Below are 15,203 nucleotides of genomic sequence, written 5' to 3'. Positions count from 1 at the left end.
TTTAGCAGGTAACACCGAGGTGTTCGGTGCTAGGTAACTATCAGTAAATAGTTTGGTGACTGGGACTGAAAATATGTCTTTGTGTGGAAGCCAAGCTGTGGAGGCGGCAGATTTCATGATGCACCATCAACCACACGAGTAACAGTGTGGCAGGGACAGAGAGGGTGAGAAAGAGATGGGTGGAGCGGAGGAAGCAAGTCAGAGTGACATGTATAAAAAAATAAACTGTTGAGGGAAGGGATGATGAATGGATGGAAAAATACAGAAACGGACAAGTCTGAGAAATTATACAGCTGCCGGTGTAAGGCATCTTCTTACCTTTTCTTCGTCAAGCACCTTTGGCCACTAACAGTGACCGTAATTCCTGCGATCGAGCTGACACAGACGCTCAGAGTGACTGGCAGCCCCAGTGAAGCACCCACAATCCCTTCATCAATAACTTTATTGTTATGCCATTAGGTTTTAAAGACCTCGCCCACTACATCATTTGTTTTCTTCCCAAATTTCTCCTAGATCTGCCCTGTGTATGAAGTCACCCCCCCTCCCATAAGACAGGGTATTTAAGATGGGTAGTTTCCTTGTTAATTCAAATATTATAGGGAGTGCATTGTGTTGACTCACTAGAATACTGTTTAATTGACTTATGAGGACACAAAGTGCAGTGGTTTCCAAACCTGTTGGGCTTTAAGGCTTGAAACATTAAAACAAGGCAATATCAACCATGTAGGATCTTTTTTTTTTGTCTTGTTTTATTTAGAATATCTTTTAGAACCCTGAAGAAGCATGCAAATATTAAAGTCTGAAAAGGAAAGCTAAAAATAAAGTATCTCGCTGATTGTAGCACCAAAACACACCTCCAGTCCTCCAACAGAAATGTTGATGGTCTTGCATTGTGGGTAATGTAGGCGCCAGGTTTTGACAAGGAAGAAGAATGCGTTAAAATGAAAAATATGATTCTGGTTCTGTTGCCATGTTTTTTTTAAACTGTCCATCTTGAGTCCAACAGTGTTACAGGAGTCTTTTAATCACCTCACGACACCTCAGATTTATCTTGTGACTCCTTGTGGGCGTCCTGACTCCCAGGGCGGGAAACCCCTGACATAGGCCGAGCACATATAGACTGTTTGTTCTACAACTAAAAGAATGAGTGAGCGTGAAGAGAGAGTGTATAATAATTAACTCACTACACCATAGAGAAAAAGATTTACCTCTTTCCTCTCTGCAACCTTCTACCTCCTCTACTCTTCCTCCTATCTTCACTTTCTTTCTTCTGCCCACACGTCACTTCCACACACATCTCACACATCACATTTGTTCCCCTGCCATCCTGGCGCACCACCATGGCTTAATCTTCGCCTTTTTTCTTCTCTTTATCTCATCCCTCCCTGCTTTGCTGTTCTGGCCCCCCCCTCCCGTTCCCTCTGCAGCAAACAGTGCGGCCCACCTTCTTTGCCAGGAAGTTTGAAGCCAGCGTGAACCAGGAGATAGTGAACCAGCTGGACACCTACCTGTTTGGATCATTTCCCCAAGGAACACCAGCGCTGAACTCCTACTGGGAGAACGTGTACGACGAGCCAGATGGCGTGGCCAGCCTGTCAGACACGCAGCTCACGTACTACCATTCCTTCACACGCCTGGGCCTGGCCAGGGCGGCCGCCTCACTGCAGGGAAACCCGAAGGATCACAGCTGCAGGTTTGTTTTGTGAACACACGCAGATTCACCTATGCAAATACATCTTCTGTTTATGTTCTGTTCTGCATCTACACATACATACACACACACACACACACACACCCCATCATCATCATCACAGCATCATCGCGCATCTGCACCCACATCCACAGGTGCACTGCAGTTCAATTATGCCCTCAAAAGCCGCCCACACCCATGTTAGCATGAGAAACCACAACATGTATAAAAACCTTTTTGTTTCTCTGTTGTCTCGGTCTGGGATCGCATGTCATGGAAATAGGACAACAGTGAATAGTTCCAATCAGCAGCTGAGAACTCTGGGTAATGCTATTCATTTTGTAATACGATCTTTTACTCTGTCAGTTTATCCCTGAGCTAATGAGGCTATGTAGGTCATTGTCCCTTCCAGCCAGTGTATTAGTATTGGTGGACATGTATGAATTCCAGAGTGCTGTTAACATATGTGGTTAAAATGAAAAGGGTTAAACCACTCTGTGCTTTCATATTTAATGGCCAAATGGAACATTTCATCTTGATGGACTTCAGTGAGGACTTTTGCAGCATCTGGTGCAGGAGCATTTTTAGTTTAACTTTCCTTCAGTTTATTCACACAGTGATGAAGCCCAAACACAAAGTGGACACAAAAAAAAAAACAAATGGACAAATTAAAAATGCTGATTCCAAACAGAAGGCAGAGGTGTAAATGGCTAATTTGTGTGACAGAAAGCTCCACACATCTCATAAAAAACAGTTTACCTCGGAAAACTAAAGATAAAGCAGACAAACACAACACCTACACTACTAAAAAGAAAGATGAGAAGATGAGATCTTTATGTTCAGCTTAACGACATCAACAAACATTAAGATGACTTTTACCCTCATGAGACAAGATAACACAATTTAAATAGAGCACAGCATGAGGGAAAACAGTTGTTTTAACATGATCCGAAGACACACTGTGTTCTGATGGGCTATAGTTTTTGTTGGTAATCATCCAGGATGCTAATTCTAATTGCTCTGCTCAGGAAATCTTCACAAATCCTCAGGTGACTGATAGCGTCTTCACTCACTGTTGCAGATTCCTCCCTGCTGCTTTGTGGGTGTTCTGTAGAGTCCTGCGGGTAAAAGCCAAGCAGAGAAAGGAAGCATGTTTTCCATCTGTCAAACCTCAAAACCATCTATCCGCTACAGCTGTTTCTACTCATTCACTGCATCTGTTAAAAGAGAGATCAAGAGCAGACCAAGTTAAAGGTGGCTCCGTACATGTGTGTGTGTGTGTGTGTGTGTGTGTGTGTGTGTGTGTGTGTGTGTGTGTGTGTGTGTGTGTGTGTGTGTGTATTTGCATGCATGAGAGAGACAGAAAGTGGGTGTCTCCACATCTTAGTCATTGCCAGGAAATGAGCCTGTGAGAAGAAGCATTTCCTCTGGCCAAACAAGCAGACTCAGCCTTTAACATTTACATGTAAAAATTTTAAATGGCTGAGAGGTCAAAGGTCCCAAAGCAAGGAAACAAGTGAGAACTACCGAAAATGTTGATGTGTCTGTGTGTTCGTGTGTGGGTTCCTTCCTTGAACGTATACACAGAGAGAAGTGTCACCTTATGTGAGTTGTATTAAATCTTTTGGGTTCAGGTCAAGTCAGAAGTCTCCTATGTAAACTGCAAGTCAAGATAAAGTCTGTGAGGTGTCTGATTGATTTCGGTGTTTCCCCTCAAAACTGGTGTAATAGTGTTTTACTCAGCTGAGTCCAAAGGCTTTCATTGCATTTTATTTATGAAAAAATCAATAGCACAGAATAACATGTGAAAAGCAGATATTGCTTAATGGTACTCAGTTCTAGGACTAAATGAATGTTTGTTTGTTTTTTTTACATTAACCTGTAACATATATTTCCACAGTGACTGCATTACCATTACAGCTGCAACCATTTATGGGCACCTATTCAGATTTTCGTTTTAATCATTTTAACCACAAATATCAAATACTTGCTGTGTCTTACTTCTCAAATGTGAGGATTGATGTTTGTCATCATCACACATGAGAGTAAACTGAATATTTTGGATTTTGGACGGTTGATCAGTCAGAATTAGACATTTGAAGACACCACCGGGGCCTATGGGAAGTCATAACAGCCATTTTTCACTATTTTCTGGCATTTTGTAGAAATAAAGATGAATCAAGCAATCCAAAAAGTAACTGGCAGATAAATCATTGATTGCACTCTAATTAACATTACATTTAAGTCACACATTTAAGTCACACAGATAAGTTTTTAACATTAATTACCTGTTGATCTTTGAAAAGCCAAACAGGGTTCACATCTCTGTTGTGATGGTATTTCCATAATACTTAAAAAGAAATATTCTGTTTGCTGCACAAAAATAATAAATAAGAGGTGAAATTTTTTAACGCATTCCCTGTAATTGCTGGCTTCTAATATTTTATATTTTCATACAAAAATAAGGAGTTTTTATACTTGTTGTGTTTTAGAAAAAGAGCAAGGATATATGTCATTTCCGAGTCGTAACCTGAGAAACGGGCTAAAAAACAAATTTTTCCAAACAAACAGAATTTTTTTTAATTCAGATTGTTAGAAGACTCTGTGGTATTCTTGAAATACCATCAAGACAGCAGTAAACATAGTTAAACAACAAACATTGCCAGGCGTTTATTTTTCAGAAGAATGGATGCTTGGTTCTGTGAGTTGAGAGAGTAACGGTAACACATGAGATTCCCAAACTGATGTTACGTTGTGTTACATAAGCTACGCTGTTATATAATATTGTAGTCTACTTCTACTTTTACTGAATGGAGACCATGAATAAAACACTCTTTCTCATTATTCTGTGTAATATACAGACACAAAGGCACGACTTTTAATCTTCTATGTGTTTCAAGGCAAGTGTATGATTCTACTGGATGAAGCATATGAGCTACAACAGTCACACGGCTGCAGTGAGACATTGTTCAGACTGAGCTGAATAAAAAAGAAATAAAAACTGAAATGAGCCTGGTGATTTTCTCTTAATTCAGCCACACTCTGGTTTATAGCCTAATAATTAAATACACTGTGTGTGGCGTGACTGCACAAGGCCTGCTTAGAGCTTTCTTATTTATGTTTTATTGATCTGGAATTTTCCTGATGAAGCCAAGTAATTAAAACCAATTAAGTTTTTTGCTTTCAACACTAAAGTAAGTCACAGCAGATGAGTTGTTTTTTTGGCAACTTATGTCTACATGAAGTCCAGGTCTCATGTCTCAAGCCTGCACAGATATGGTTTGTGTATTTAATAGGAACACCTATCTGATGCTAATTCAGTCTAATACAACGGTCCTGCAATAAGTCCTCCTTCATGAAGGTCACAAGGTTCAGTTGTTAAAGATGTGTTGATTCAACTGTTTGATCATTTTGGAGGCTGCAGACTGTGGTGCTGTTATGTTGACAGAAGATCCTGTTATTTTGTCCACCTCATTCAAATGAATGAGCGTAGTAAACAGCGCACACACCTCGCTGTGTAATGCAATACAGTTCAGCAGCACCGTTGCAGGACAGTTGTGTTAGGCTGCATTAGTTTTAGATAGGTGCTCCTAATGAACTAACAAGTGAGCGTATTTAGCATGCATGTAGAATTCAGATGTGCTACCAACAGATGGATGGGTCAGCCTCAGTGTGGGACTGGAGCAATAGAGAGGAAAAGGCCACAGAGAGGGATTTGGCTCTTTTAGAAGCCCGCTGTGACTCGACTGGAGAGACTGTGGAGTAAAAGCCTGAATGGAGCTTCTGTGCAGGCTACGCCCCGGCCCCCTCTCCCTGGCTCTCACACTGGCATCCACACCACATCTCTTTTGGGAAAGACAGGACAGGGAGGAGTGAGAGCTGAGAGACGTGGACAGAAAGCACGATGAAAGAAGAGGAGAGGAGAGGAGTGGAGAGGAGCAAAGAGGAAAAGGTAGATGGGAGAATAGAGAGGAGAAGAGAAGAGTGGGAGCAGGGGAGGAGGGAGTGTGCACTGCTATCCTTGTGGGTGTAAATATTTGCTGTTCTGCTTGTCAGGGTAGCATTTACTGGGACGGGTTGACTCCTGGTCCTTTAGTAGAATACTGATGAGGCCATGGGCACAGGGGAGCAGGGAGAGATGCTGCGTGTGTGTTAATCTGTGTGTGTGTGCCCAAGTGTGTGTGCTTGCGTGTGTGTGTGTTTGTGTGTGTGTGTGCGCACCCTGGCACACGTAAAACCAGTTTAAGGAAGCAGAAGAGACAAAGGATGACAAATCTGGGCGAGAAGGAGTGTGCGGAGAGCAGCTGTGGAGTGTTCCCCAGCAGTGCCCACCCTGGCCCATTTTGTGTTTTTCCAGAAGTCACTCGGGCTGGCGGCCCCGAGGGCCGGCCCTCTGCCACGTATCAAGCGACACACAAACAAACAACAGACTAATCAGAGGGGCAAGACCTTCATTCAGCTTCAGCTGACTAGATGACCCAGTTCAACTTTGTTATGCAGACTTGTAATGTGTTTAGTTGGATCGTGTGTGTGTGTGTGTGTGTGTGTGTGTGTGTGTGTGTGTGTGTGTGTGTGTTCAGAGCTCTGACTAATCTGAATCTGCTGCCAATACAGCCATGACTATTCTGTAATTTTCTGTAGCTCGCAGATTGCTGTGGTCTCGACTGTCACGTGTCTTCTTTAACTTCCACTTCAGAACCAGCGCACATGTTGTAGCAACCAACACATTGTAAAGCAATAATTAGTTTGGAAGACGTTTGTTATTTACTTACTTAAGTTTTCAAAGGTAGTTGCGCTTTAATGAAGTGTGATGAATGAATGAAGTTACTTATCTTCAATCTACTGTAATAGTCATGCAAAAGCATAAAAAAACAACCACCACTTAATGGGAATCATCAGCATGGTAAACACATGTCTTTGATCAATTGGTTCTCTGTTAAAGGTCATTGAATTACTGTCTAGCTTGTCACACACTCACAGAGCACATTGACTCCCCACTAACCTTCACTGTGAGCATAAATTAGCATCCAGTCACATTAGCATGTCCAAGGCCGATCCCCTCCAATCAGTATCCAGATGAGTCGAGATTTTCTTCTCCTCTTACACCGTTGGCCCTGAAAAGCGGCACAGCAGGTCGGTCAGCAGCTATCAGGTTTGCTAATGGATTCCCGCTCTCTTGATGCTCTGCCAGGTACTTCCCCATGGGCCACCCTGTGTCAGTGCATCTCTACTTCCAGTCAGACCAGTTCCAGGGATATCTGGTCAAGCACCATGCCACCAATCTGGCCACCAGCAAGCTGGAGACCATGGAGACCTGGGTTGCACCCAAGAAGAACTTCAAGCTAACCACCCCTCCCAGCAGCACATTCAGCAGGTTGCAGTTCGCAGAGGTGAGTCAGCATATTGGCTTGTGTGGTGTAGCATTTATTTTTAATTTACATCTAAGTCACTTGTTTGGCTTGAGTCACAAATCAGTCAGTGGTTGCCAGTGTCAGGAAATGAGTTCCATTAAAACCCTAAGCACCACACTGGAAAAACACAGCTATTCAGTATATAATTAGAGGTGAGATATACAGCTCATTGCCATGGTGACCTTATATTCATTGCTATGGCGACCTTGCCAAGACTCATAGCACCGCATCGCCACACATTTTGGTGCCTGTAATGGCCTTGTAAAATGTAAATTGATTGAATTAATCTAAGTTTATAGGGATGAGCGCTTCGTGTGCTGCTTATTTGTTGTTTCCTAATAGAACGTCTTCTCACCTTCACACTGGAATGCTTCCCTTGATTGTCTTGTTATGTTAATCTGTGTTTCTGTTTACCACAATGCCTGTTTAGGACACAGCCGCTCGGCTGTGATGTGACAGCCACAGAGTGTCTTTTTAAAAAGGACAAAATTAACTGAGTGAATGTAAATTGACCTTTTTCTCCAGTTTATCATGCACAGCTTTGCAGGAGGCAGAAATGTCAACAAATTTGTGAATATGTTTGTTTGCTTTTTTTGTGCCTGTGGACCACAGTCACACACCTTAAACCTGCTTGACCTTTTCCAGCAGTCTCAGAGTGAAGTCAAAGCCATGCAGACGCCCAGCCGCCATGCAGCTCCCTCTTGCTAAGCCCTGTTTGTGTGTCTAGCCTATGAAACTGTGAGTGACAGAGAAGTGATGTGAGCTGTGGCTTTTATCTGGATGCTCAGCCCGAGAAAGCATTCACTGTCTGGCACTGTGCAGTGGCTGTCAGTCAGTCAGTCTGTCCATCTGTCATTCAAAACGAGAGCAGAAAGAGCTTAAATAAGACGGCACGGCGTAGCCGCAGTAGCTTTGTGCTTTTTGTCAACTTAGCAGATATGACCCATTATACTAAAGCTATATGCTGGAGTTTGCTAGATAAACCATATGGTTGGCTTAACAATGTGTTCCCTGTCCTCCTTTAGATATAAAGGAAGACCGATATGTCTTTCTTTTCACTCTTCTACTGCTGCCTCCCAGCTGGCTTTATAGGCCTTTTTACAGCATGATTTAGTGTAGGACCACTTACAGCCTGCACAGTTAAAATTAGTATTTCACCTCAAGTCAGATTTGACATTGAGAGGTATATTACGGTGCGTTGGATAAATCTTATACAGTAGAAGAGACTGACTTTGACTGATGGTTTAGTCCTCGCTCTTCAACGATGTGTAGTATACACACAAGCATATTGTGGCAGAGGATATACAGGGGGCGACAACAACAGCAACACATGACGATATAATCTAATCCAAAAACCAAAACCTCAAAAATGAGAATCAACATTTGTCTGACGTAGTCTGAAAAAAGTTGAATCATAATCTTCAGAAAGCTGTTGCAGCACTAGCAGTGTTGTATTCGATACTATAAGTTTTAGTTAAGTGTTAATTGTATTTATACACTGAAATATGCACAAGAAGTAAAATGCCTTTATATTATCTCAGGGTCCAGATCTGACCTGTGGGACTATTTCATAAGGCTCCCACATGTTTAGAATTTACTGTCATTGTATTTTTACACAATTATGATCTCCCCCAGCCTTTTATTTATGAGTAATCGATTCATTTTTTAACAAATCTTCAAAATCGAAGCCTAAAAAGTGGATTTTTATGACCTAAAATATTGAGCTGAGCCTCAGTGGACAATTTTATTAGGATACTTTAAACATGAAACCTGACGCCCACATGTCCTCTTATAAACCTAAAAAAAAGGAGATGACCCTAGAGCAAAGATAGTTTCAGGAGAGCTGGACAATTGGTCATTTTTTCTTGAATGTGGAGTTTAATGTGACAGTTTCCTGCCTCATCGGAAAGTTGCTGCTTGGAATACAATTTCAAAGCAAGGAACTTCTTTTGTGGTGTTCCCCATCAGAGAAAACTACCTGCCCAGAGTTGCCTCCAAATATACCTCTTTATATCCTGCATGGTTAGTCACATTAAGTACATGGTAGACTACTGACAGATATGCTAACCAGTTATCTTATTTGTATTTGTGTACTTTGACATTTTTGTGAAATACAGTTATTTTCTTTTTTGTCAAGAGTTAGATTGAAAGGATAAATACCACTCATGAGTCTGTAGATATGAAGGTACCGCTAACAGCCAGTTAGCTTAGCTTAGAACAAAAACCCAGAAATGGTTGGAAAACTGGTGTTTCCAGTCTTAAGCTAAGCTAACAGGGTGCTGGTGCTAGCCTCATGTTTATCGTACAGATATGAAAGTGGTATTAACCTCCTCATCAAATTCTTGACAAGAAACGAAATAAATGTATTTCCCAAACTTAATGCTGCATCTCTCAGGCTATTTAAGTCTGTTTTGATGCATCACACATCTCTCACCTTTTACCACATGGTTTTCTTAAAAATCTTTTTAGCACAAAATGTTCTTGAACTCTCTCCACCCTCCCTTCCTTCTTCCACCGCTCCACTGTGTATCTTTATTAGCAAGCATCCATCCATCTTACCCATAGTCCCTTAGTAGTGTAACCGTTGCCCCGGGGGAGTCCTCTGATGATGGTGATGAACACCTGTGTTTGATTACCCCTCACAAAAAGTGCCACTATAATAAGCCTCTGAACAGAGCTTCGAGGAGCATTCGTGCCCTGTGGTTTTAAGCAGGGCCAGATGCAGACTGAGACTGTCCACGCCACTGCCTGATGAAATTGACCTGTCTTATTTAATGGAGGTGTCAGACGCGGCGCCAGCCAGCCGGTGACGTAGAGACAAGTTTTGTAGGGTCGCAGGGTCAGAAAGAAGAAATGGAATAGAGGTGGATTATGAGATTGGAGCATTTTATGTTCACTATTAAAACTGAGAAGTGGATGAAACAAGTGATATGGGTAAAAGACATGATTGATGAGGCGCATGTGAAGAAAAGTAAAGTGTGAAATGATGTACGAGTTTCTTCTCGTGTTTGCCAGGTCAACAGCAAAGTATAAGTGAGGGTTAAATTTGCTGAATTTTAACGATGGTTGTTTGTAGTTGGTTGAGATGAACGGAAAATCTGATTAAGTAGTTCAAGTGAGTGGAAAGTGTGAGTAAACGGTGTGAGTGTCAGGAAAATACAGAAAAGAGGTGTCATTGAAAAAAAAAAAGGGGGGGGGTCATGAGACGAGAGAGTCCCGGTCACCATTAGTTCCACAAACGCGTGTTCTTCTAAGTATAGCTATAAGCAAAAGACGGGCATAAGCCTCCGACTCGGAGAGCGGTCATAAGGCTTGATTGGGTGTAGGTCTTAAGCCAAAGCTTATTGGGTAGAAGCACCGAGGGACAGGTTAAGTGTGGAGGTCATCGTAAGCTATAGGCTGATGCTGAAATGGGCCAGAAGTTAATCCCTGTTTGACCCACTTTCATACTGGAAGAAAGAGTTTCTTGCCACTCTTGGCTTCCTTTGTTTGCCAACAGATATACCTTGAATATTACCACCAAGAGGGTGAAACCTATTCTTGCTCTTATTTCTAGCAGACTTCAACACTGTATCACCTTGTTCTCAGGCCTTCCAAAGAAAACAACAAACTTCAGATAATCCAAAATACAGCCGCACGTCTTCTAAACCAAAACTAGAGATTGAGAATGCAGTCGGCTCTTCGTTGCCTATAAAACTGTTAATGGAATAGCTCCTGAATATTTATCTGATATGGTGGAGAGGTACGCCCCCTTCAGAAGATGCTAACTCTGGTCTGTTAAATATTTCCCAGAGAAGCACTAAGCCATGATGCTGCATTTATGTCGTCGCCTCTCACCTAGCTTTTATGTTGTTATGCAATTTACTGGTATCACAACTATTCATTATTTCAGATATGGGCTTTTGTATCGTATTTCATTGTATTGTCTCTCGTCTGATCGTTGTATTTTTATAACTTTTATTGATGTTGTATGAACTCTGCTCTACAAATAAAATTATTATTATTATTATTATTATTATTATTATTATTATTATTATTATTATTATTATTATTATTATTATTATTATGAGGCAGACAGCCAGTCAACAAGTAGCATGTTCACCTTATTAACTTATTAATGTGTGTGCTGGTGCAGAGAGAGGCGAGCCTGTGGAAGCTGCCGACTCATCTGGCCTGAAACTGCGGAACTGGACTGCTGCGCCATTGCATAATTTATTTTGCACTTAGTTGGTGCATGTTGCCGAATAAACTACTGGCAAGAACCAGAAGCAAGTCTCGGGGGAGGGGTCCTCTCCTACTCGCAGCATGTGAACATTGTCAGAATCTCCCTCTCACAACTCTCTAACTTTAGTCTGCAGGCTCTCTCCCAGTGGATTACAGTGAGATTCCTCCGTCAATACTCCCTTCATTTCTTTCTGGGGCTTAGAACGAGCGTGCTGCCAATCAATCGGGATGTAATGTGTTCCAGAGAGTTAGCCTTGAATAAAGTAATGAGCTACTGAGGTGCCAGACAAGAGAGTTGATTAGTAATTTAAAGAGAAAAGAACCAAGGTCCAAGGGGCGGAAATGGCAGAGGTCATTCCAATAATTGAGATGAAAGGGAGGTGTCTTTTACGGATGGCCGAGACACTCGCGCTCTTTCTCTGAGTGTCTCATTTATGCAAGTTGTGTCTATTTATACTGTTCATCGCAATCTCAATTCTCAAAGGATGTAATACAGAGTCAGTTCCAGGCAGCCATTGATCGTCCAGCAGGGTGAGGCTGTGTTAATCAGCTACCATTGTAAGGATGAGCGCTTCCTAAAGCCACCGTCCCTCTCACATTTCTCTCACCCAGGCATCTTTCACTGTCAGTGCGTGTGTGTGTGTGTGTGTGTGTGTGTGTTGCCTCCCTCTCTATCACCTTCTCTCTGCCATCAATCTTGATCGCTCCATGTCTCTTATTTTGCATCCCGTACAGTTTTGCAGTCTCTGCAATCCAACACACACACACACACACACACACACACACACACACACACAGAGATCACACCTCTTCAGTTACAGTCTTGACCACAGTGACGACATTAAGAGTAATTGAACTCATGTACCTTTTCCTGATTTGGTCATTTATTCTCTCTCACTGCTACTTTCTGTTTTTTTCTTTTTCTTCCAATTGACAAATCTTGGTAGAGTGAAAGAATCAGTTTTCTATTGCCAGATCACAAGTTGAGAAACATAACCTGTAGTTCTCGGTTCAGTCAAACAAACACACTTATGGACACTAAATGTTTTTATTTCGTAAGCTTACAAGATGTAATGATCTTAAATTGGCTCATTGTTCCACTGGCAGTCCTCCAGTGTGTTACAGGCTGGCAGCTACTTCCATGCTCTGCAGCCAGCAGCACTGTACTCATAATACACCAAAGATAGACTTCACTTTGGTATTATCTGTTACATTTTTATATTCAGTTTATTTATCTCAAAACTGTCATAGAGAATGCAGCTTTCTCTGTATTTGTGGAAATCTTGCGCCTCATTTTTATGTTTTCCTACCTTTTTTTTCTGATAAAAGGCTGGTCGGACATAATCACCATCTTCCTCTGATTGGGTTTTTTTTTCACTGATGTCAGGTTGTAATCTTCCCCACTCTAGTTTCTGTTTGGGACAAATTTTGTTCACACTGCATGCCCGTGTTCACTGGCTTCCACCTCTCTTTCTATCGCTCTCTGAAATGTGTCCAGAGGGCAAACAGAGATGCATTTGATCTTCACCCCACTGGGACATGGGTGGGTTTTTAGTCATACAGCTTCCTAAGCCTGCTTCTCATTATCCTTGTTAAAGATATACCAGTAGCTGGACGAATTGACTCAAAGGTGCAGGACGAAACAATCAGGCCTCTGCATATTATAACGTTATATAACGGTGGTGTGGAGCGCTGGGCTGGAGTGTGGTGCTGTTTGATGAAAAATGCAAGCTGAAGATGATTTCCCATGATAATTCTCTGTAGATATTGGTTATCTTAATAGTATGGTCAAGTGGCAGTGCATGAACACAGTGTGTTACTTATTTATGATCACTGCGCACTACATGCAGCAGCAGGAGTGGATTCATATACCTTCATCTCTTGCACTTTTTGTTGTTGCTTGTCTCTGCTCTTACCCCATTCTGTCACTCACTCTCTTCGTCCCTATTCTTCCTCTCCGCTGTCAGATCGGCACAGAGTGGGACGCCAAAGAACGTATGTTCAGAAACTTCGGCGGCTTGATGGGGCCCATGGACGAGACGGTGGGCATGCAGAAGTGGAGTAAGGGGCCTAACATCACCGTCACAGTCGTGTGGATCGACCCCACCAACGTCATCGCAGCCACCTATGACATTCTGATCGACGCCAGCGCCGAGTTCACCCACTACCGCCCGCCGCTGAACCAGCCTCTGCGACCTGGAGTGTGGAGCGTGCGCATCCTGCACCACTGGAGCCCTGTGGCCGAGATGAACTTCCTCATCGCCCCGCTGTCCCATAACAAACACCAGCCCATACGACAAGGTGAGGAAGAGATTTAAATGGCTCCTGTGGTTGTCATGACAAGAACTTGCCCTTTGTTTCATTTTAAGCATAACACAAAATGACTATTGATTGTGTTCCTGTGTTTGTGAAGTTTATAACATTGACTCTTTGTTGACTCTGTGTCAAAGAGGAGTTGGCTGCTCATTTCTGAGGCTGGATTTTGTGCTTGTTGTAGTGTAGCAATGCAAGTTCATTTACTCCAGCGCTGTATTTAAGTGCAGTTTTGAGGTACTTGTTGACTATTACTCAATTACATTTAACTGACACTTCATACAATTCACAAAAACATCCATTCTACCAAGTAAACAAAATCTATAATATTTTCTTTGAACAAGTGAAAAAATCAGCCACTGTGGTGGAGTAATTTGTCTGTCTTCATAGACATCAACTGATTTCTTGTATTTTTATAACAAGTTCATTATTTCTTGATTTAAGAGCAGTGGTGTCCTGTATTCTGTCTTCTTTTCAAAAGAAAAGATTTATTTCTAGAAAGCGTATGAGACAAGTTGACTTGTACAGGAGGCAAGCTGCAAGTTGGCAAAATAATCTGACGAGACTAACAGATCCTTTTCACACATTATTTTAAGAAGAAAAGGGACTCAAAAAATATTTTATAAATAGTTAATAAGATGGGGGATTTTTCGCAGCGTAAAACATAATATGATGCACAGAACAAAGCGAGACTTCAATCCACGCCTGTCTGACACAATGAACATTTTAAGCTTTAAAAGGATGGTATTTGTTGTACATTACTGCAGAGTGGAAGCCACTACATGGCCACTAGTACTTGTAATAAATTCATGATGGACAGGCTCATTTTAGTTTTGAATCACACCAACTGTCTCCTGTTATCTGTCACAGATCAGTAGTTGATATACAGGATGTTGGAAATGAAAATGCAGAGCTTGACTACACACAGTGGTTGTGTTTGACAGACTGAGAGAAAGTCTATATTCAGTTTACATTCTCTGTGTTTTCTGTTTGACACCAACATTGTGCTATTGAGCAGCCAGAGAAACACTGCATTCACTGTGAAGTAACAATTGCCAGTTTAGGTGTTCCAAAATGTCTGTGCATGCAAGCAGACACGCGCACGCACGCACACACACACACACACACACACACACACACACACACACACACACACACACACACACACACACACACCCTTGTATTTGCAGTGATGCCCTTTCTAATCAAGCCTCTGGGCCTCTGCAGACCCTGGTTGTTTGTCATCAAGTCACCCCTAATAACCCAGTGAGCTGTTCATACATACTAAACAGAGTGTTAAACAACAGCGCACTTAGCCCTCCAAAAACAATGACACAATTAAATCAATCAGCCAGCATGGATAAGGGGCAGGACTGCATTGTTCTAGTCCATAAGCAGCCAGTTTGCTCTGAAAGTCGCATGAGAGTTGAGACGCTAGCTTCAGCATAATCACGTCTTTCTCTGTTTAATAATCTCCCTGAGCCGTTTTAATGATGAGGAGAAACAACAAATAAAGTTACAGCTTTTGTCTTTAACCTGAGTCTCAGAGGGCTGTGGGGGGGGTG

The 15,203-nt window shown here is 42.0% G+C and overlaps 1 protein-coding gene across 1 annotated transcript in view; it reads left to right on the top strand.

The window, feature by feature from the left end:
• Positions 1 to 15,203, top strand: part of xylt1 (xylosyltransferase I) — a 77,760-nt gene that overhangs the window by 56,814 nt on the left and 5,743 nt on the right. Inside the window, exons 8-10 of the mRNA XM_023422170.2 lie at positions 1,428 to 1,693; positions 6,882 to 7,080; positions 13,293 to 13,626. Coding sequence (XP_023277938.1) covers positions 1,428 to 1,693; positions 6,882 to 7,080; positions 13,293 to 13,626 — 799 coding nt within the window. The remainder of the gene's footprint in view (positions 1 to 1,427; positions 1,694 to 6,881; positions 7,081 to 13,292; positions 13,627 to 15,203) is intronic.

Source organism: Seriola lalandi, unplaced genomic scaffold, assembly GCF_002814215.2.
Source record: "Seriola lalandi dorsalis isolate HSWRI2012SDOR001 ecotype SW California unplaced genomic scaffold, Sedor1 jcf7180002054678, whole genome shotgun sequence".
Classification (NCBI taxonomy): domain Eukaryota; kingdom Metazoa; phylum Chordata; class Actinopteri; order Carangiformes; family Carangidae; genus Seriola; species Seriola lalandi.
Note: the sequence above shows the minus strand (reverse complement) of the source record. Positions and strands in the feature narration are given on the sequence as shown.